The 23,763-nt window shown below is 42.9% G+C and overlaps 1 protein-coding gene across 3 annotated transcripts in view; it reads left to right on the plus strand.

The window, feature by feature from the left end:
• RNF152 (ring finger protein 152) overlaps positions 1-5,034 on the plus strand; it is a 43,456-nt gene extending 38,422 nt beyond the window's left edge. For all 3 annotated transcript variants that reach the window (XM_042048817.1, XM_042048818.1, XM_042048816.1), the window contains one exon: positions 447-5,034. In XM_042048817.1, coding sequence (XP_041904751.1) covers positions 642-1,253 — 612 coding nt within the window. In that variant the 5' untranslated portion in view covers positions 447-641 and the 3' untranslated portion in view covers positions 1,254-5,034. The remainder of the gene's footprint in view (positions 1-446) is intronic.
• Positions 5,035-23,763: the final 18,729 nt, after the last annotated feature.

Consider the following 23,763-nt stretch of genomic DNA (forward strand, 5'->3'; position numbering starts at 1 on the left):
AGCTAAAAGTCCTCAGGGATTTAAAGGATTAAATGAGAACAGTTGTTTTGGCACAGGAAGGGCTGAAAAGTCCTGGAAATATGACAGGAGGTAGTTGCTGTGGGACCCGGCTAGTGAGCTATACAGCCATTCCTGTTTATGGGCATAAATGGAACTGTGAGTGGTGGACTGATGGGGTGATGGGGGTTTGATTGCTGGGAAAATTGGGGAGAAAAAAAAAAAAGAAAGGAAACCTGGTGATAGTACTAATGACTGACCTGAAGCTTTGCCACTGGGCTGTTAGCTGAAGCTGGTGGGAAGATGCTTTCTAGTGAAGGATCGCTAATTTGTTTCTCCCACCAGATAACAAAGCCAATGTTAGTTTTCATTCCCTCTTGGCTGGACTGTTATGTTCCCACTGGTTCCTGTGAGTAACCTGTTCCTTCACGTTTTTCTGTTTGTCTCAGGTACTGAAAGTTTCAGGCCGGAGGTTTTCCTGTGCTCTCCGTAGCTGCTGCCCAGTGCTGCCCTGAGGAGAAGCAGTGTTGTGAAGGCGGGTGCTGCCCTGAGGGGAAGCAGTGGGAAGGCTGCTGCTCCTTGCCTACGGGGTGTCAGGGCCAGGCTCATCACAAGGCCTGCTGGGCTTCCCTGCACCGGCCACCATGGAGACCTTATCCCAGGACTCTCTGCTGGAGTGCCAGATTTGCTTCAACTACTACAGCCCCCGCCGGCGGCCCAAGCTGCTGGACTGCAAGCACACCTGCTGCTCCGTGTGCCTGCAGCAGATGAGGACCAGCCAGAAGGACCTGCGCTGCCCCTGGTGCCGTGGGATCACCAAGCTGCCTCCGGGGTACTCTGTGTCACAGCTGCCTGATGACCCCGAGGTGATCGCTGTCATCGCCATCCCCCACACCTCAGAGCACACCCCCGTCTTCATCAAACTCCCCAGCAATGGGTGCTACATGCTGCCCTTGCCCCTCTCCAAGGAGAGGGCGCTGCTGCCGGGAGACATTGGCTGCCGCCTCCTGCCCGGCAGCCAGCAGAAGTCCCTGACGGTGGTGACGATCCCCGCAGAGCAGCAGCCGCTGCAGGGCGGCCTTCCCGCCGAGGCGGGAGCGGAGGAGCCGGACCGTAGAGGCGCTGTGAAAAGCTCCACCTGGTCGGGGGTGTGCACTGTGATCCTGGTGGCCTGCGTCCTGGTCTTCCTCCTGGGCATCGTCCTCCACAACATGTCGTGCATTTCCAAGCGCTTCACGGTGATCTCCTGCGGCTGAGGCGGCAGGGGCTGTGCGTGCTCCCCTGGGGGTCGGGTTGGGTTGGGTCGGTGGTGATGGTATTGAGCGAGACAATTCTGTGCAGCTTTCCCCAGTGACTGCAGGACACCATGCACCAGGGCAGTGGTGCCTGCCTGGCTGTGGCCCCTGGAGGGGTGGCATCAGGCCTCTCGGCAGCCTGCGGGGAAAATCACGTCCCGTGTCTGGCAGCAGTGACACTGAGGAGGACTGCATGTGTCACCGTAACCATTTATCAAAGGGACTGCAACTTCACAGTGATCTTTTTTTATTGTGTTACAAGATTAAAGACCTCTGTGTAGCTGGTTATACTGTGAAGTATACAGTACGGGCTCTTCTTTAAACACAGTATATTAAAATCAAAACTGCTCCACAGAGAATGAAATGAGAACTGGCGCACAACTGTATGAGGTGTTCAATACCAGTCCACACACACATTATTTGTTAATGAGGGGAGGGAGGGAGACTTATGAAACAGAGAAATCATTTAGCTGGTAAAGCGTTTTATATGTTTTAAACGGCGCATTAATTAAACCAAGTTAGGGAGTTGTACAATAGTTTTTAAAAGGAGGCATTTTACAAGCAATCATTTCTTTCCTTGGTATCTGTTTTTTGCTTCTGTTTTTCCCCATATTTCCCCATTTCTTTCAACTACAGGGAAGTGGTATTTCCAGCATCTTTTATGTGAAGGAGCTTCCAAGAAGGGAAGCAAAAGTGGGCTAGAAGGAAAACCTAAAAATGCAGTCAAAACAGTTCTACCTAACTGGCTTTATGGAAAGGATGGCTTTGCATGGTAAACATTGGACATGCTGTTTTGCCTCTAGTCTGGCTGCAGACTTCCTGATGACCTGGCCTTCATAGCCATTAGTGAAGAAATGGGTCATGAGAAGTCCTAGAACTCCTGTGAGGATGTGATAACATATTGCTCTTAATTTTCTGCAGGTTAGGTTTACTTAATTGTTTTTGAAGAATTTAGACCCATTTTACCTTCCTCTTTCCTGGGAGTTGCAACTGTGCACCCATGGCTGGTGTGACAGAGATGTTGTTCTAAGAAAGCTTCACCATTGAAACTGAGACCAAGGACTCTTGTATACCATCATCTAGTAAGAGGCAGTGGCATATCTTGGAAAAGAATCCAGGCCAGCCTAACCTTTTACTGGGTGGGCCACTCCTCCTAAACTGCTGTGGCTGTCCTGGTATCAGAATGTCTGGGCGAGCATAACAGAGCCTCTTCCCATGTTTGTCTTACTAATGTTGATGTTCATAAGGACAGATTTGAAAAACAAATACAGGAAGTGTCTCCCTCTACCTGTGACTGTCATGAAACCCCAGTCATTTGCACGTGACTTCTTGGGAAGAGCCAAATTCTTGAATGTTCACTGCAGTAGCGCCTTGCTCTAAGCAGTCCCACTAGCTTTAGTAGTACTGCTTATAAGTAAAATAGAGCGCAGCGTGAATTTGGGTATTTGGCAAGTCTGAAAGCTGAAACTTAGGTGAGATTTAGGGATTGGATCAAGGGGCACATGACAGACCTTTAATAAGACAGAAAAATCTGTTAATTTGCACTGCTGCTTCTTGTGGGAAGAAGGCATAACCTCCCTGAAGCGAGAGTCCTCTGGTTGTCTGCCAACTGCTATTTCTAGTACTTGGAGATTGCCGAATGCCATATTATAACATAGTTTTGACTATGCAGTGCCCAAGTTGGCCCCTTAATCGTCCTTGGTTTTCTGGTTGTGTCACAAAATCCAGTTGCTGGTTCACAATAAATACTCTCAGCTCTGACTTCTGTCTGGAGCATACCTCTGACTTCATGCTGGATTTCTTTCCTTCCCTTTTCCTAAACCACCATTTTCTTCCTTGATTCCCATTAACTGAAGAATAGAATATAGGGTGCTTAGTTGTGATGATGTGTATTTGGTCACACATGGAGAGGAACCATTGTGCTGATTTTTATCTACTGTCATATGTATGCATAGCACAGCAAAAAAAAAAAAAGTCTTTAGATAACACACTCAATGCCTTTTTTGTGCGAGGCCCATGTGCAGTATGCCTTGATCCTGGTTTGCAAATGTTGTAATTACATGGACACCTCTCCGCAGCATGTTTCATTCGGTTGCAGTAGGGAACACCAGGTAGTCCCAAATGTGTCTTGTGAACGTGCTCGTCTCTTGTTGCCAGTAGGTAGCCAGATTTCTACTGACATCCATGCTACTTATTGCTGCTTATAAAAATCCTATAAAAGATCCTGCCTTTTATAAGACTTGAGGAACTGACCAGACACAGGACTTGACCCTCTACTGCCTTATCCTGTAGCAATTGCTGGGTGTGCCAGAAGCTTATGGCATAGGTGAAAGATGCTCTGAGAGCAGCGCTGGTGTGTTTTGCCCCAGCTTCTGCATTTGTTTATCTGAGTCATCAGTGAATGCACAAAACCAGCCGCGAGGCAGTGAAGGAGCAGGTCCTGGTGACACAGGTAATATTACCTCCTTCCAGCCATACCTGCCCGACGGAAGCTCTTGAGGCCGAGGATTCTCTGGCATTGCAAAGAAAGGCCCTCTTCATCTCCATAAGGAGAGTGCAGAATAAAAGAGGAATCAGAAATTAGGTTAAAATACCACACTGCATAACACATTATACAACAGGCAGCCCTGGAGTTTATCCGGAATTAATGATGTGTTATATTAGCAGAATGCCATCCTGTGCTACGTAACACAGTACATTGTTTCATTAATATGAATTTCCTGTACTTTTGTGCCTGCTGAAGTGCATGTTTGACCTAATTTCTGATCCAGACATTTGCCTGCTCACAGCCTTGTGTAAGAGCAATAAGTAAAACCTCAAGATTTTTGCCTGCGTGTATGCGCATGGTGTGTATGTTCATTCCTTTTTATAAATAGGAGTTCTTGAAAAGTTTTTGTTCTGGCTTTAGACTGTGACTAGAATTTTAAATTCACAGCTGTCATATATGTTAGATCACCTAGCTTTTTTGCTGACTTGTGTAGAAATGAACTAAATAGTTTGTTGTAATGTACAGTGTTAAAATGTTTCTCAAGTATGTCAATAGTCATACTACTTCAAAAATGCAGTGCAGTCTGTCCCATTCCTTGGTTCAGTACCTGGCATTAAAAAGTGATACTGCTAATATTTTTTTAATTATTATTTTAAAAAACAGCCTTGTCTTTGTAATTTTTCCTCTGTGGAGAAACACGTTTGGGCTTGTGCCAAAATCATCAGGTTCTGGGTTAGCTTTTGTTCTCTGGTGTCCAGTAAGAAGTCACTGCCCAGTTCCACAAAAAAGAAAGACAGAAACTTACTGTGACACAGTACTGTTAGAGAAACCAAAACTTCTGCTAAAATGTGTGGGTAATTATTCAAGCACCTGCATTTTTAGAGCACATTACTTTGTATGAATGTGTATTTATTTGCTTGTTTAATAGGAAGGATGTGTGTGTTGGGGTCCAGCTTCAGTTTTTCTCCTGGATGGTCCCAACTTCCATTGTTGGCTTGTGCTTTGCTGGCAAACAGACTTTAGGGTTCACTCTGTGAAATTTTGTTTAGTGAATTTTAAAAATTCAAAATATGCAATTTTGGTATGCAGGATTTTTTTAGGAAATTGTGTGTTCAGTGATTGTTCATGCTTAACCAAGGTGTAAAGGAGCCTGTATGTTTTGTAAACATGGAGCAGTCATGAGTCCAAAGTTTCATCTTTATTAATGAAGCTCATTCTGAATAAAATGTTAGCAGGAAAAGAATGATAGCAAGTAAATTATGGTTCCTCTGTTATGTTGCCATCAAATGAAGAGCATGGGAGGGAATTTGGCAGAATTGCTCCATATTTTATGGGAGGGTGGCTGAAATTCATCACTCAGCATTTTAAGGCAATGTGTAAAGTATGGGTTGTGGTAAATAGTAAAAGGGCATTCATGTTTTAATTGGTGTGGAATACAGAATTATAGCTGGTGACTACTAAGCCACAAAACTTTTTATCTGTTTTAATCAAATTAAAAATTTTAAGTAAGTGTTTTGCTTATGGAAGCGAGGGATTGTTGGCCTTCACTTAAGCTTGCATTGTACAGACCGATGCACTGGTTCCCTGTTCCCTTGAGCCCCCCTTCCCAGTCACATGACTGCTGCAGCCATGGGCAGCCAGCGTTTTTTGATAGTGCAAGTGCTTTTCTGGAGTAGACATGGTCAATATTGCACACTGGTTTTGTTACATTCACAGCAGGACTGAACCAAACACATACAATTAATACATGGTTTGAACTCTTCTGTAGGTGTCCCAGAATCAAAAGCTCCAGGAACCAATGTATTGCATAAATTGAGCCAAGCCTGTGTTCTCTGGATCTTTTCACAACAATGCCAGGGAGCAGAGGATGTTGCTTCCTCACACTCATGAGAATGGATCTGTACCCGCCATCTGCAGCTAAACTAGCCCCAGGGAATGGGGCCTATTGGCATGAGACACTTGCATGAGTACTGCAGGAGATTATACGTATCGAGTGAACGAACACCTCTCTAGTAGATGCTGGGGTTGAAATGCTTCCTTATCCCAATTGCACAGAAAGCGTGGCTTGAGGTTTGTTTTTTCCAGACTTTTTCTGTGTGTGGATGGAGGGGGGATGGAGGGAAGAAGCAATTAATTTTTAAAAAAAAAAATTGTAGCAAATTAACCCCAGCAGCATCTGGGAGGCTGTTGAAAGATCTGCTGGCCCTGAAGGCAAAGTTTTTAAGCAAGAGCTTCAGTAGGACAAGAATGCCTAGAAATGCAGTAGATTTAGAAGATTTAGATGCTGGTGACCTTTCTGGTGCTGTACAGTGTTTGTAGGCTTGTCAGGTGGGCTTGTTGTGTTCTCTCTTTGTCTCTTTACCTCTTGCATGCTTGTGTCAACAAGCAAAGCTTCTTGCTTCAGCCTCAGGTCGAACAATTTTCAAGACATTTCTTAAGTTGCTCTGAGCAACTCTAATGAAAAACAATTAACTTTCCAAGCTCAGTGAAATTTAATGCTTAATGAATGTTCAGAAAATGCATTTTTCAAGCATTTCCTTGTGCTTCAGTATATTTTTATTGTAGTTCTAAATCCTGTGATTTTTTTGTGCTAATCATGTTCCTGAATATTAATTCAAGGGATTAGTTAAGATCCACCGGCAGAGGAAAACATTTCCCATGCATCCCACAGTCCCCCTTCAGATCTACATGAGTCTGTTTTCACTCTCCTTGTCCATTTCACACTGGAGCACAAAGGCTTGGAGATGAAATGGGAGTTCATGGGCATGCACGGAGCACCTACACATACGAGCACAGGGAGGCATTCCCGTGCTGGGGGAGGGCATGCACACAGCACATGCTCATGTATAGTCAACAGGGGTCAAGAGGGCTGGTAAAAGAGCCTCAGGCTCTTCTGTGTCAGGAAGGCCATGTACTTTATGGTGCTGGGATAGTTCGGTAACATGAAGCTTTGTTACAGCTGTGTGGATTTCCTGTGGGATTGAGTTGCCACCCCCTCTGAGCTGTCTCCTGCAAACCGACTCCTACTGCTGTTGGATGGAACTCTCTGCTCCATGGGTGACGCCTCTTCTGGAGTTCAGGTGAGGAACCACACATTCCTCTGTCCCTTTAGGCTGGAATAGCCACCCAAAAGGGAACAACGAGATGCCTGGTCTTTTTGTTTATAAGGAATTTGTAAGACCAGCTGAAGTTCTTCTGAAACAGAACTGCATAGAGCACTCTGAAAAGCTAGAAGGGAACATACAGACTTGGCGTAACTGGCTTGAAAGAGTGAAGACTGGGTGGAGAAAGAAAGGACACCTGAAAATGAGCACACAGTTAGACACTAGCCTGGAAATTCAGATCTGTATGTGCAAAAACATCCACTGGGCATGTTTTGCAGTGGCCTGCTTATGTCATTTCTGTCAAATTGTATCTCAAGAATGTCACTGAAACTCCAGATCTCGCTTTTCCTTCAACACCTTTAATCTGGGAAGCAGCCTATTTCAAAAGTGCAGTTTTTTACCTCACTGAAACACTTAATGGATGTACAGAAATTTTTTAGGGTGCTGAATCATCACTGAAGCTCAGGACTTGGACTAAAGTTGAACAGGAATTCAGTGCGGGAGAACTGGGATAAAAATGCAAAGTCTTTAATTCTCAGTGTGTGCAGTTGAGTCACATTGTTTAAAATAAAAACTTTGCATGCATGTCTCCCACGACAAATAATGAAGTTGGCAATGCTGATAATGCCAAACATCTGAAGACAGGTCTTAATGAACCTAGTAGATCTGAGAAGCTGAAGACAAAAGAAGTCACTGTTTGGTACAGTTACTGCACTCAAAAGAAATAGGTTAGGGGTCTGTAGCTTTCTGGTTTGGTTTTCAAGATTAAGTAAAAAAAAAAAACCCTGAACTGAGAAACCTGAGTGGTTTCAGGCTGAAGGTTATTTACATTTCTATCTTGAGAGTTATGAAAAGATGATGTGTTGTCACTGCACTCATCAGTTTGGGAAGCATTGCCCCATAGGTGCCTGCATGCCCTGACTGGGTCTGAATCTGCTTGAGAAAAATCTGGATGTGCCTCAAGATCTGAAAAAAAACCAAATACAAAAAAACAAGAAAAATAATCTTCTGCAAGATGGTTTGAATTCAGGTGTCATTGTAAAGTGTGTGATCTCACTGAAGAATTTAAAAATGGTGGTGAATCTTGCAAGGCTGTCGAAGCAGTCTGTCGTGGTAGAGACATGGAGCTGGCTGGCTACAAGCATAACAGGGAGATCAGTTTCCAAGTAGGGCCAATTTGCTGATTGAATTGCAAATTAATAATTTCTCGCCTAAATTTTTTTGAATAATGGTTGCAGATGTTTCTCGAAGATTGGGTAAGGAATGTATTTAAGTACTTGGGACATGATTCAGAAAATATGCTGAGAAAGCCCTAAAGTATTAAATCTGAGGAAGCCAAAGGGATTCAGTCACAGATGATTAAATGCTTTCTTGAACAGAGGTGGACTTTACATTCAAGTGTTTGTTTCTTGATGCTTGGCTAGTCTGCACAATTCTTAAGGAGCATTTGAAGTAAAAAGCTGTGCTTTGGGGAAGGCTTTATTTTGAAATTTGAAAGTATATTGACTAGGAGAGGCTCTTTAATACCCCAAGGCAGCTGTTTTCAATCATTTGAGTCTAAAAACTTGTATTTCTGTAGCTCCTGTTTTTAATTGCTTATTACGACATAGCTGTGAATTCTTAATTTATAGTGGAAAACCCCACAACCTTGCAGTTCAAACCCACACCAAAACCCACCTTAAAAAACTTGGGAGAAATAAACTGAATTCTGATCACTTCTTTTCTGCTATGCTGAAATGTTGAGGGATTTGCTAAACCTACAGGTTGATAAAACTGAATCCCTGCTTAATGGTATTTGCTAAACCAGCTAACAGCAATGGATGTATAGTGTGTTCTTTCTTTTTGACCTCCCCTGGTTTAGAGAAGACAAGATTTGGACGGTTGTAGCTGGATTGAACAGCGTGATAAGAGTTGTAAAATGTTACCAGCAAGGAGTGTGGTTTTGTGATAAACAAAGGATTGCAACACTGAATGTCTTTTGGCAGCCATCCAGGCGGAACAAGCGTGCAGGAACTCCAGCAAACAACCCCTGGGATCGAGAGAAATGTCAGGAGTAGTGCATAAACAAGGATATTTTTAATACCATAGATACTGTCTGTTATTGTTGATACTTGACATCTTTGAGTTGGGGTTCTTTCTTTTGTCCGTTGTAACAAGCAGCCTAAAAATCACTTTGTGCTGCTTCCTTAGGAGCGTGCGGTCTCCTGATTCCTCTTCTTCAGCCCTTTGTTTGGGCCGTGCTGTTTCCCTACAGATTTGCAAGGAGAAACTTACCTTTGTATGTGTGAGTGACTGCAAATTTCTACTGCATTTTCAGTGATGAAAATGGTAACAAAGTCTTCACAGAAACAGGAATTTCTCCAGGGCTCGAAAGTCCTATTTGCAATACCTCATTACCTGCTATTATCATAGGTCCTCTCTAAATCAGTATTTTGGATTATTGTTTCTTTAATATAGTCCAAATATTTTTGAAAAAAGCAATAGCAGAACAAGATAAAGCAACTTGGAGACTAGAAATTATTTGCACAATCTGATTTTTAAGATAGGATCATTAACATGAATGGATTTTTTTGTTTGTTTGCTTGTCTTCTCAGTGGTTTTCTTTTTTTTTGTTTTGTTTTCTTCAGTGTATCAGTTACATTAATTTTGAGATTCCACTTCCTTTGGTGAGGGAGGGAGATAAGGAAAAAGAAAATCCATATTCATGGCTCGGATTAGATCTGCTGAGTTCCAAAATGTGTGTATGTGCTTCTGCTTTGTAAAACCTCATGAACCTCCTAACAGCTGAAAACTGCTGTAGCACCAAAATCTTAACGAAATGTCACGTGCTGCCTAGTAAGTTTAAAATGCCTGCTGAAATGTGCAGAGCCTGGACTTTCTGGCTGTCAAGTACAGAGAGCACTGTATGTGGAATTACTTGTGACTGTCAGTTCTCTGAGACCCAACTTGAGTCTTATGCCTCATTTAGAGCCGTTAGCACACTTGGGCTCTGAGGCTCTGTCACATGTCCTAGATGCAGTGGCAGCCCTAACTTTAGAGATCTAAAGCAAGCAGCCTTTGGTAAGGAGACATTTACTAATTTTGCAGGCAAATTATCCACCTCCTTAAGAGATTTTTAAATCCTTGATTTGGTCAGTGACTCACCTTTTGCCAAAGGAAATGGAAATTTGGTTAAATCGTCCAGGTTCTGTCCTACCCTGCTGTTCTTGCTTGGTGGCCCAGAGAAAGGAGGTGTCCTGGGAGGGGTGTTGAACCAGGTGATGGGATGTGACCCACCACAAATCTCTGTTGAGACAATGGCCCCATAAGTACATACCTCAGATAATGCTCCTTGCTGGAATGGCCCAACTTGACATCTCTGGTAAGAGCATAGGGTTCCTCTGCTGTAGGTAGGACTTTTAAGCTTTAAAGGAAATGGTAAAATTCTGCAAGATTCCTTCAGCTGTCTAAGTTGACAGAAATGTAAAGATCTTCTGGCCATCAGGTGTTCTGCAAACTGGAGGACCTGCCCTTCTAGTCAGCTTCATGTGAGGAAAGTCCCAAAGTAACCTGCCTCGTGGCAGGGCTCTGTGGCTGATGCTGCCCTGAGAGTTAACGCGCTCCTCAGATGCTGTTTTGTGTAGCCTCTAAAAAGTATTTCTCATCCTTCCCCTCCTCCCCCACTCTCTTTTTGCTTAATATTGTTATGGAAAAAACAAAAACAGACACTAAGAAAAACAGAAAGATGAGTAAAGCTGTTATTCATTCAGGCCACGTTTATACCATCTGTTCTGTATCTATTTAAACTCTGTTGGGAGAAAGCAGAGGTGCCCCTGAATTTCAGCTGTGCTCCAAATGAATCCCCATGGGCTTCCTGTTTTGGAGACTAAACCTTGCTAAGCAGAGGATCTCTGAGAAGAAAATTTTTTTTTAAGTCCCAGGAGTGAGCAGATGCGGTTGGTGGTTGCTGGAAAGGGCAGAGGGAGCAGTGTCAGTCCTTGCAGGGAGGCATTCTCCCTGTGCTTCGAGACCAGCAGGCTGGTGCAGCACAGGGCAGCAGCGGGAGGGCAGGACTGGCTGCACACACACAAGTATTCTCTCGGGGTGCTGCTTGACAGCTTCCCTATGTGTATTTTGAGCTGCTTGCAGTTGGTATCCGTTTAAATTACTTCAGCTACTGTATCTCTGATTGCTCCAAAGACAATGCAAGTGAGCTGTAATCTAAAGCAGACATGAAAAGCTCATCCCACAGGGCCTGTCTGCACTATCCCCATTAGCAAAGGTTTCTGTAGTACTAGGGGAGATAGGGAGGAGTGAGGATGGTTGGATGGTTGGGGTTTGTTTTCTTTTTTTGGTGAAGGTAAATAACCTTTGACAGGTGTTAAAACAAAAAGGCAAAGGAAAAATACTGAACAATCTTTATGTCAGCTGAAGTGTCCTCAGCACAGCTTTGAAGTGAGACCTAGTTTTCTATCTCGGTGCCAACTTTGAAGATGTGTGTATTGATTCACATAGTTAGTGTGTTAATTAAAACAAGAGCTGAATGGAGGCTTGTCTCTTATTTTAAGAATAGTTGCACCAGAAGCTGGAAGGTTGAGTCTAGCCTCGGGCATGCGGGTATTACATGGCTCTCCTAGAGCTCTACCACTGTCTCTGCTCCTTGTTTTACACTCTGTTTTACATGGTCCCTTGCCTTCCCCAGGCTCCCTCCCCGGTCCTCATTAGTTATATTCTAGCTAAATAAGCAGGCTGGCAGTGTTCAGTGGCTGTGAGCTGAAGTCCTTGATGTTTCAGAAGCAAGAACAAGTATCACTGGTTTAAGGTAACTTTCCCCTTCTTTTCTTGTGAAGGGCCAAGCAGCCATTATAGATACAGGACCTGCTGGGCCACCATGTCAAAACCTTGCCAAATATTTACTTTATAAGTGTGAAATCAAAGTTTTGGATAAATCAGAATGTCTGGAGAAGCATTCTTTGCTTGCTATGTCTGCCCTAGTAGGTGTCTCAAATACTGCTCACTTTCTAACCACCCCCTTCTCCCTGCCTCTCTTTTAATACACGGTACTTTTGTAGGTCAGTCTCTGTAGTCTTGTCTTTTGTGTAGGTGGGAATGCCTCTTTAATGAGAGCAGTTCAGACACATTGGCTATGATTAAAATTCTTAAAAACTATTTTCAACAGACTAGTGTGTGCTTTTTTTAAAACACAAGAAGTAAAATTGGCTGGAACATTCACTCATTGGTTCCACTGAGAGCTTTAATAGAGTTGCACAGTAATTAAGAAAGACTGAGATCCTCAGCCAAGTTTCAGAAGAGTGGAGGTGACATTCAAGTGGTCCATCAGAAAGCCACTGTTGCAAGCTTGTGAGAGAGAGGGAGAAAAATGAATGGCTTGCACTTCCCTTCTTTCCCTGGCCAGCTCTACTTCTACAAGTTTGATACAACTTTGGTCTTGGCTTAGGTACAAATCTCTGTCCTTTGGGACAGGACCTGTTGTGACATTTCATTGTGAATGCTCTGTGATGCCTGAGTGCTCATGCACACTCATGTCTATGCTCATGTGTGTAGATGCTCTCTTACCTCCTTAACTTACATACATCCTTACAAATATGGAACTAATGGGCTACTGGTATTAATGAATGTAAATCCAGTGACTTCAGAGCACCTCTGAGGAATTACAACACCCAGAGAGAAGACCAATAGAGATAGATAACATTTTATATTCACCAATCTCTGAAGTTTAAAGTCAGTGTATTATTCTGAGCAGAAGTGCAGCTTATTTTCTTTGTAAATATTCCATTTTTTTAAGCCTGATTTCCTATGGAAATGAGACATGCTCACGCATACTCTGCATCTGTATATCCCTTTCCACTGACCTTTCAAACCAGATTTAACAGTGATAGCTATCCAAAAGATAATTAAATTTCTGTTTTGATTATGTGTAGGTAGAAGAGTAGAGGGAAGAGAGAGACAGATCCTGTTAGTCCCAAATATTTGATAAAGCTGCAGTGTGTACTTGAGTCTCATTATAAAGACCATGTGGGAGATGACCCCCAATAAAAGACTCAAGCAGAAGAAAAACTCAAAGTGAAACTTGCAGTGAACAGTAAGACAGTACAGGAAATTAGATTTTATTTTTGCTTCTTTTCATGCAATTCCTTTTCTTTTGAAATGCAGCCTCTTCTAGCATTTTATACATATATTTTAGTCTTGAGTGATGAATTTAAAGTGGCACTGGTTGGCAATATACAGCCCAAGGCAAATGGAGTTTTTTTGTGACCAGAAGCTGAATCTCTTCATTAGTAGAGTCATAACATAGCTTTCATGGCATCACTTTAAACAACTAAGCAATTTCACTGAGATGGGGACAGATACCAACTGGTAGAACTGTAGAGGCACATCATCAAAGGGAAATGCCTGGTAATGATGCGTCTGACTGGGTTTTATTAACAAAATTTTATTAACAAAAGCAAGGAAAAACCATACAGTGCTCTGTCATTTATGATAGCATAGTAAATACGGTTGGTTTAGCTGGGATGAACTAGGAGTGTAAAATACGTTAGGTGAGGTAACATGTTTTACTACTTGAAGCAATAGACAGAAAACTAATGAATTATTGTGCCCACAAGCTCCCCTTCTTCAAGGCTGCAGTAAGAGTAGCCAACATCAAAACTAGATACAGGTGATTTAGTTATGCCGCTTACTCAGAGTACTGAGAGAGTAAGAGAGATGCGATCTATGGAGGAGAGGAAATTTTGTTGAAGGCCAGGAGAGTTTTTAGCCAAACAGAACAGGTAGAGAGTGCAAGAGAATTTCACTAGTGAAAAATTGAAGTGGTTAAGGGAGAAAAGGCCTGAGGGAGGCTTATAATTTGGCATGAAATACAGATATTCAGTAGGTCGCAGATGAAGAAATTTCAGGATCCAGTACAGCTGTTAATTCCAAAGCCAGATGGAAATATTCTCAAATAGCAATGTATTTTTTCCACTGTGCCATCAACAGGCAGGCATAGTGGACATTTCCAGTGTCTCTAAACCAAGTAATACCAAATAGGGCTTCTGAGTAAAGCTTGATATAAGGGCATTTGGTATTTTCAGTTGTGTAAGTCTCATATAAGGCAGATTTGTTCAAAGACTTGATACATTGCTTCAGTGAATAAAAGCCTTTTGTATGTCTTCGAGTTATCTAGAATAGCTTAAAGAGTGCAAAGCAGTGAAAACACATCTGGGGAGCAGAAATTGTGTGTCAGCAGTTACTGCTTCAGACAGATGGAGAATGATTAAGAGAAAGAACGAAAAAGACTGAACTGGGCTTACCTAGGGGTTGAATAACCATTAGGAGATGCAGACTCCCCTGAACCCTGCGCTCGTGTCTGTCCCAGACTGCAATGTTGGAATCAAGGGCTGCATCTCCAGTGTGAGAGTTACACATGCAATGTATGTAAGCATCTGGCAGACATAACTTGCTCCGTGTTGGTGTAACAGGCAGGTTTACTCTGCTGAGCTCATCTTTTGGTGGGATGTTTCTCTACTTCTCTGAGTAAAAAAGGAAAGCAAAATAGGGCCAGTTGTAGTGATTCTGCTGCTGGGCTTCCTCTCCATTGTCAGTGCAGGAAGCTGGGAGGAGGCTCCCCACAAGAAATGGAGTGAGGCAACAGCTGCACACAAAGGTATGAAAAATGTTGTTTCATCAAAACCACCCCCTTCCTACCAGCTGAAGTCATTATAAAAGATTGCTGGTAGCTGAAGTCTTACACAGGAAGACAGGTTAAATTATCACAGTGTTCTTCATGGCCTCCCAGGCAATGAATCAGTGAAGCAGTGAAGTGGGTTGTTGCTTTCACCATGGAGGAATTCATCACGGTAGCCAAATTAATGACTGCTTTTCAGAAGTTTCTCCTGGTATCTGAAGGACTGATTTGCTGTCTGCTGTTTGTTATCTGTGGCAGTTTTAAGTTTCACCTAGGTGAGTATATTGCTTTGTGTGTTTAATGCCTGAATCCAGCCTTCCTAACCTTGATGGTGTTCACTGCTTTGCTTTCTTCCTTCGCTGGGCTTGGTGATGATATCACAACCATTTACCCAGCCAAGAGCCAGTTCCTCATTTTGCCTTGTGGCTACATTAGAGTGATTGCCTCTGCCCCTTCGAATGGGCATGCTTGCAAGTTGACCTTGGGGTAGGAGCAGTAAGGCTGTAGTGTTTCACTGGTATTTTAGATGCTGTGTTTGAAGATGTAGCACAGGGCTCTCGGTGGCACTAGAGAAGGGGAACAAAGCGAACAGGTTGGAGGAATGGATGCAGATGAGCTTGTGAAGCCCTGACTGGAAGGCACAGCACTGACTGGCTGATTTGCACACATCCTGAGCTGGGCTTAGATTATTGCCAGCACTATCCTGGCCTGGGGCTCTCACTTGCAATTTTTTTCTCTCTATGCTGCTATCACCTGCCACAAGCTGAGACCTGTGGGGCTGCAGTTGAAGGCTGCCAGGACAGGGGCTGCCTGCAAAATGCAGTGGGTCAAATTAATCCTTCAGGAAACCTTACTGAGAAGAAGGGTGTTGGTTGTGTTCCCTGGCATGGCTGAAAAATATATTAGCAGAATAAATACAGTGGCAAGGCTGACAAAGTATATTCAGCAGTTTTCACTCTGACACTATTTTTTAGCTAAATATCAAGTCTCCTAACTCATACAAAATAATTTGAATCTTTCATCAGCTTTACATACAGCTTTTGCTGCTGAGGCATCTGGATGAAGAGACTTGTCTCCAAGTCTGCTGTGTCCAGGACAAACGAGAATCCCTAGACTTCAACAATGAGGTGTCTCCTTCACTCAGTGACCCCCAGCTCTCCATCCTACTGTGCCGGTTTGGACAAATTTGGAGGAAAATATCTTCTGATAGAAGGCAGGTTACAACCATCCTCCTCCACCAGGTTTGGGAAAAAAGAAATTTTCTTCGGAGGAAAGTGAAAGAGATAAAAAAAATCTATTTAACAAATAGAAAACACAGGAAAAGGATAATAATGCTATATAATAAAACCTCTCGCTGGGGAGAGAAACCTGGGAAGATTTCAGAGTCCTTCTGTAGGTGTGGTCTCTCTCCTCCTCGGAGCTGGGTCGGTGTGGGCCCACTTTCAGGGCCTCGGTGGAAAATTCTCCTGGTGTGTTCTGATGCTGTTGAGACAGTCCAGAAGAGAAGGGAAAAACTGAAGTCCCAGGAAAACAAAGTTCAATTCTCCATCTCCCTCCAGAGAAGAGGAGCCAAAAGCTGGCTGAAAAGCAAGAAGGGTGTTTCCTCTGCTCTTGGTGCTGCAGAAGCAGAGGAATGTATATCTGTGTCCTTGAACAACTGCTTTGAAAAGTTCTCTCGGTTTTTTCCTCTCCCCCTCTCAGGCTCAGTTTAAAGGCACAGAAAGACACAGAATTAATTTCTGGGCATAGGGCAGCGATAGGGGATACACATCATAAAGTCACCCCAAGACACCTACCTATATCTGAGAAGATACAAAACAAAACTAACCCAAACAACCCAACCAAAAATGTGGAGGCTGTAATATAGAACATATTCAGGGGAATCAAGTGACACAAATAAGTAAACAAATCAGCGTTTTCATCCACTTCTGACCTGGTTAGAAAGCCAGGACAGTTGTCTGTGGCATGCAAGTAGCTCCCAAGATGTTGTTCAGCTCAACAGCCTAATTAATGTGTCTCCAACCTAATTGGTTGGTCAGAGGTGTAGATGAGCACTTTATTTGCACCAATGTATCATCACTTTTGACGAATCCCAGTCATGCCTACACAAGGAGAACAATGCAACTTGTGCAGATTTTTGTGGCGGCTGCACAAGGAAGGTGGATAAATCATGGAGGCCTCATTCTGCCACCCCTGTGCTCACAGAGCGAGATGCCATGTCAAGGAGAGGGATTTGGAACACTGGGGCTAACAGTGAGTGAAATACTCTCAGCATGGGTGAGTGTTCCTGAACAGCAGATTAGCACACCGAGCCAAGTGCTTATCTAAAATTAAGCCTTTTCCTCTACTTACACCCTGACATTCTTGTCTCCAATTATGTTTGTTTTGTTTGCGTTTCCTTTTTTCTCTGTGTATGCAAATGCTGATGAGAGAAGTCTACACAGAGACCAAGGAATGGGTAAGGTCTGAGTAGCACACTAAAATAAAAGCTTGGGTGGAGTTCAGTTGTTAAATACATATACTTTAAATATTATTGTCTCCAGCTGGGTTTGAAGTACTAATGTACCTAGGCAAGAAAACAAATTTATAATGGCTTACTTAGAAGTTCCTTCTCCAGGAAGATCTAGCATAAGCAGAACATAGCTTGAAACAAAGCCAGATTCCCTTGGAACTTATTGAAAGGGATCTTGTTGAAATCAAAACAGTTGTGTTCTAATAAATTAATGCAGATCCCATTTGGCATGGGGCTGCTGAAGGCAGCCCACAGGCAGACACCCAGTCCCAAAACTGCATTGCAGAGGTCCACAGTGCTGGCACCCCAGCAGGGCCAAATTCACTCGTGTGATCACTGGTTTTGTGGGGGCAGCAGCTGCTGACATGGCACCTCTACGTTGGTCTCCTGCCACACCATCCAAGCAGGGCTCTTCTTTATCGGACTTCCCAGAACTGGGAAATCCTGTGTCTGCTGGGAGTGTGGTTGGACAAAAGGAGCAGGGCTGGAATGTTGGGGTGCTACAACTGAAGCAAAGGGAGCGTGCAGACAACTGCTGGTGCAGTAGCCCCTATGTCAGGGTCCCTCTTCACCCTCTAGCTCCACAGCAGCTGGATTGGTTTACCAGGAGTCCAGTAGAAGCAAAGTAGGAAATTAGGCTGTAGGTGTTTTCCTGTGGTTGACAATCTGTTGCACTAAAAGAATTATTATTTGCCTATGTTAAAAGCCAGTTTTGAGGGGAGTGTTAAGATTTCAGCTTTCTCTGCTGGCATGTTTGGAGGAGGGGCGGTGACTTCGTTAGCATATGTGGGCACCTGAACGCTGCAGAGGAGCTAAGGGCAGGACTGCTTCTTGGCCTTGCTGATAAGCATGTGGCATTTTTTGTAGGCACAAAATTGAATGGAGCAGCTCGCTGCTGGCACTGAGCTTTCTCTGAGATGCCTGATAACCATGCCCTGCTCACATGCTTCTGGCAATGATAACCAATAATGCTAAGGGCAGCAAAAATATTTCCCTCAAAGGTTAGATGGGTGTTGGTGTTCTGTCTCTTTATGGGCAGAGAGGTTCAGCTGCTGGGGTCACATGTCTGCCAAACAGGATCAGACACTGGAGAGCTGCCAGGTGAAGATGATGCATTCCTCCATCTTGTTTTCCATGAGTGCCCCATACTTTTCCTTTTGAAGCAGCAAGGCATACCTGTAGCATCAGGATATTTGGATGAAACTGAGAATCAGGCTAGACGGTCTAATTATCCCTGCTACCTTCTATAAGGCTCTATAATGCTGCATTTTAAGATGTAGCATAGGCTACTTGTTCAAACCTGAAAGAAAAACCCACCACTACCAACCCTCCGTATGGCACCTCCTGAAGACCTTGTGCAACAACTATCTTAAAATACCTTTTTAAAAATATGTTCAGGTGTTGTTTTAAATGAAGTCTCTGACCTTGATCACTTGAGAATATATAGCTGAATTAAAAATGAACTGCTAAAAACTTGTTTTAAACATTATCCTGCATTTCAGAATATGGCTTCTATGAAAACTGCATATATATTCAAAACTGAATTGTACATTAATGTATCAACATCAACCCTGTATATTAATGTAACTAAAACAACCCTTCAATTGCTTTGGAAATTATTTAACAGTTGACAAGTTCAAGGCGAAAGAAAGTAAAAATTTCAGACAAACATGGTTTTGTCCTTTACTTTGGTTAATGTAGTTATCAGTGTTAGTAAATTGTTCCTCTTGTATGCCTGTATGGTTTTAGTCAAACAGGAAGTATGATGGAGGTATCATGTCAGAATTGGGTAAATTTGCTAATAACATGTATTCCTTGAAAGTTTGTGAAATAATAATAATAATAATAATGCCACAATTAGATGTTCTTTCATGTTTATCCAAAATCTATGTGTAAGTTCAGATATAGTGCAAGCTGAAGCATATTTTATAAATGTCCATGTGTATAAACAGACACTGATATATGTGCATGTGCATATATACATGTGTGTTTATTTTTAATGCTACATATATTGAACAATATCACATGGCATTGCTTGAGAAGCCTCTGCAATGCAGAATATTTTCTGTAAGGTTATAAAAGACTCATAGGGAAAAGCTTGCAAAGTCCTTTCATCTAAAATAATCACAGAATCATCATAGATTCACAGAATAGTTTGGGTTGGGAGGAACCTTAAAGATCATCTTGTTCCAACCCCCTGCTGTGGGCTGGGACACCTCCCACTAGACCCAGTTGATCAGAGCCCATCTAAGGTTGGAGATTTTACTCTTCAGTGCATCTCACCTCAACATGGAACTTTTCAGTTTTGCAAGGAGCATTCTCTCTCTGCTCTTTCATTCCTTCATGCATGCACACATATGGATGGATATACCTTCTGATAGGACGTGACTCCAAATTACTGGATAGCTGTACTCCAATGTTAAAAGAGCATCTCCTCATCCCTTTCATCTTGGAAATAATTTCATGTGAATGTCCTGTGAAAATTGATCTATATAATACACCGATGTAATATATGCACGTGAAAATCTGGTGGAATGCTTCGTAACAAAGCTGGATGAACATTACTGTCGACCGTGTACTGCCTGTGAGTACTCCACTGTATTTTCAACCATCCTTTTTTTGCTCAGCAGGAAATTATTCAGAGGTATCTCAAAGCCAAAAGTGTGGTAAGCTGTGGCTCAATAGAAATTCATATTGATCATATGAATCTCTATTGTGAGATCATATGGATATGGTTTCTTTTTTGTGATCAATTTTTTTTTTAAATTAAAAAAATGCATTTGTTGGTACTGCACTCTTAAGATGATTGTTTTTGCTTCTATTCCTCTGACTAAATATTTGAGGGAAGCAAGCACAAATAGATACTCCTGAACTCATTACGTATTTAAGAGAGTGTCCTGGTTTGGGAGGACAGGGTTAATTTTTGCAATGGCCAAGAGAGGCCATGGCTAGGACCCAGAGGTTGTTCTGTATCACCTCAGGTCATTTTCCAGGGATGGAGAATGGGTCAGTGTAGTGTGGTGGAGAGAGAGTTTGGGTATTGTCAGGGGTGAGAACTCACGTGCAAATCCTCTGTTTCTTGCATAGCTTTGTTAGTAATATTGTTGCTGTAATTGTTCATTTTCAGATCTCATTGCTGTTTCCAGTAAATTGTTCTTTTCTCCACCTATGATCTTTACCTTTTGTGGCTCCAAATCTCCTCTCTATCCTGCTGCAGGGGAAAGGGAAGAGGGAGTGAGTGAAGGGCATGTAGTTTGGAGAGTCTCAGTGGGAGCACTGGATTGGGGAGTACCATCTCTAAACCATGGCACAGAGCAACTGGGGTAGTTTCCACTGCCAGCTGAATGCAAGTGACACTCTTGCACATTTCTATTGTTCTGTTGGTTAATGGAATCTTCCCCTTAAGCTACAACATTTGGAGTTTTTCCCCTCAAGCTTCTTTAAAGTACAGGTGGTACTAGAGCACCACATTTTCACACGTACAGCCCATAACCCCTCAATAACACTCGAGACACTGTAGAGGAATAATTGGCATGCCCAGGTTAGTTGCATTACTTGTAGCTGGGACCTGAAAATACGCAAAATGTTCTGTGGGAGACTTTATACTGGGGTCTCAACAGGTAAAAGAAATTAGGCTGTGGGGTTTGGAGACAGGGAGATTGCTGGAAAAGGGCACTGCAGTAAATCCATTATGCACACAAATGGTTACCTATGCTTGTAACCTAAACTGAGTTGCTGGCATTTCTCACTATAGGAAGTTGTCTCTATCCTCTCTGTGGGTCTTTCATTATTTTCCCTTCACCTGCAGCATGACAGTTCATTTTTCTATGCTTATGGTTGCTACCTCATGCAAGAAGAAAATACATAATTTCTGGGATAATCTTGTGTGGAGGACCTGGCATAAGCAGATAAGCATGTTTTATTCTCAAACATTCTGACTGTTGTGAGAGGAAAGTTGTTAATGGAAGAGAGGGTCCTGTGGAGATGGAGCAGCACTGTTCTCAGCCAGCTTCCTATTCTGCCTTGAGGCTTGCACTCAGCATGCCTTCACTGACTTCCCCTCACCCCAACTCTGTTCCTGGAGGGCTCTAAAGAGCTTTCTGTGCATGCACAAACAATGTAATGTGAATGGTGCGAAAAACCTATTTTACATAAGAGGTGTGCACCAGATAAACTAGAAAAGGAAGTGGATTGGTCCCTTTCTCTCTTTCTCTGTTGACCCCAGACTTGGACCAACATGGGATCTCAGAACTGGTGAGTTTTTCCTTCTCTTTCTCTTAATTTCTCTCCTCCTTTGCTTTGTCTTGGCAAAGTGCAGCTATCATATCCTTACCCTGTACTCCGTACTGAAGTTAGCTGTGAGGATTGGGAGCATGTTAAAGGTAATTGTAAAAATTGAGAACTTGTTATTCAACACTTCTCTGATTACATATTGGGCTAGTTTCTGGAGTTAAGGCAACTATATAAAAAAAAGATATGAGATCCCTGACACATGGACTGGTGTCTTTGTTCAGCCTGATGAGTATTTATAATGAACAGCATGCCCCCTCCTGAGTGAGCCGTGATATCCTGCCCATGCAGTTTTGGCCACCATGCAGAACAGTCCAGGTCCAGATGGAAAACCACCTGTAAACTAAATGATTGACATCCATCCAGTGACATTTCCCACAACAGAGACTGTCAGCTGGAGAAGTGCTATGCAACTGTATTTTATCCTTGGAAGGATATCCTTGGGTAGAGTCCTGAAAGCATCCACAGCTGTGAAGTGGAAGCGAATGAATATTGGGCTTCTCCTAAGCACTGCTGTGCTACAGGGCTTATTCAGGTTGTGCTTGCAGCCTGTGTGGTTTCACCTGACCAGCTGGAGCTGTACTGCCTGTTTTAGCCATAGGCACCCAAGCTCTGCTCCTTTTGTAGCCTGCACAGAGGAGTCCTACTTACAGTCCATCCAGAAAGCTCAAGGATCAGATAGCACCTCTCTCAATCCTTGCTTGTAAATCATCCAGGAAACAGTGTTTACCTCTGGGTTTAAGAACTGATCTTATTATGGTGTCTGCAGATGGGACTGACTGCAAAAGCAAGCTGGATGTATAAAACCAAAGGTGCCCCCTCTGGCCTTTAAAAGCAACAGAGAAGCTGCCACCTAGAAACCATCAGGGATGTGTACCTTTCTCTCCTGTTCTGAAACAAAGGATAGGTACTCTCCTATTGGCTTTTCTGTGAGATGACTTTCTGTGTATTGATTTTATAACCTTTCAACTGCTGTCTCTCAAGTCTTCTACACTGACAGCATTATGAGGATCAGCTGTATGGTCGGAGCTTGGAAAATATTTGTATCTTCGGTTCTTTCTGAGTCAGATGGGTTCACAAAATCCTTGGGGCTGAATGATGATATAATTTCTCACCTCTGTACTTCACAGGTCAAATTATTGCAGCTGCTCAGAGAATTGGAAGAATTCAGGCCAGAGAATTAGCCTTTAGCATCCATGTCTGCTCTTAGTGAAGTTAAGGGGAAATTCCTTCAGGATCGAAGTGGCTACCTGTTTGTGCACATTTGCTCATGCACTCATCTGCTGAAACCTGGCTGTATGCCACTATGTTGAATTCTGCACCTAAAAATAGATTTCTCTGCAGAAACAAGGGGTTTGTGTTCACATTTATTCCTTTTTTCCTGACTGATTGTTTCTGTCTGTCAGCAGCAACAAAGCCTCATTGTTTTGGTGCTCCAACTGGGACGCATTAAATGGCTCCTGTTTTCAGAAACTGCTGAGACTCCAAGTCCTTGAGATATTTGCCCATTAGAGTGCTTCACCCTGGGTAGCCCAAAATGGTGGCAGTTGCACCTTCCCTTCTTAGTAATATTTGCTTTCGATGCAGTTTTCTGCAACTTAATGATTTAAGCCCACCTGGTTTGTGATTGTTGGGGAGAAGAGACAGTAGATTGCTCTTCAGATACTCATCTTGGCATCTTGTAGAAAACACTGCCACTTTTTAGCCAAGTGATCTCTCACTTTTGTTCATTCTCATCCTGCTGACTGTTCGTTCTCCATTCACCAGGCTCACAAACAACCTCATTTTTCACACCTACTTCTCCATTTGTTGACACTTTGGGCTCCTGCTCATTGCTCTCCCTTCAGCAGCAAGCTCATTCACATTCCTTATTCAAAACCCACAACATGATTCATTGAACAGCAAAGTGCTTTTGCTTTGCACTGTTTGTCTGAGACTGACCTGAAGGATGACATTATAAATGAGCTCTTACATCTGAATTGCTTTGTCCTGATTAGCAAAGTCAGTAGAAAATGGCAAGGAGCGTTTGGTCTTGAGTGGGATCAGCTGCTTTTCCAAAGTTTCTCTACTCATTGATTTTATGTCTTTGCTTCCCTCTATTGCATGGGGTGTGCCAGTTTCAGTTTCTTAGGCTCCCGAGGGAGATTTTTGAAAAGGACAGTTTACTACAGATGACTTTCACAAAAAAAAACCCCAAACAAAAACCCCAACCAAATCCTAAACCAACAGAACTGAAGTGGCATTCAGTGTGATAAAAGGAGGATGAGCTGGACACTGGAAGTGTTGTAAACCATGAGAATGCTGCAACTTTAATTTTGCTGATTTGAGAGGTTCCAGACTGTGCATTTATTAGAACATTAAAATTAACAGGAATGTTCACTCCTCAAAGTAGAATTCAACTTTAAAAAGTC

This window comes from Corvus kubaryi, unplaced genomic scaffold (genome assembly GCF_017639235.1).
Source record: "Corvus kubaryi isolate FWS band 111438036 unplaced genomic scaffold, C.kubaryi_AGA036_p1.0 68, whole genome shotgun sequence".
NCBI classification, from domain to species: Eukaryota; Metazoa; Chordata; class Aves; order Passeriformes; family Corvidae; genus Corvus; species Corvus kubaryi.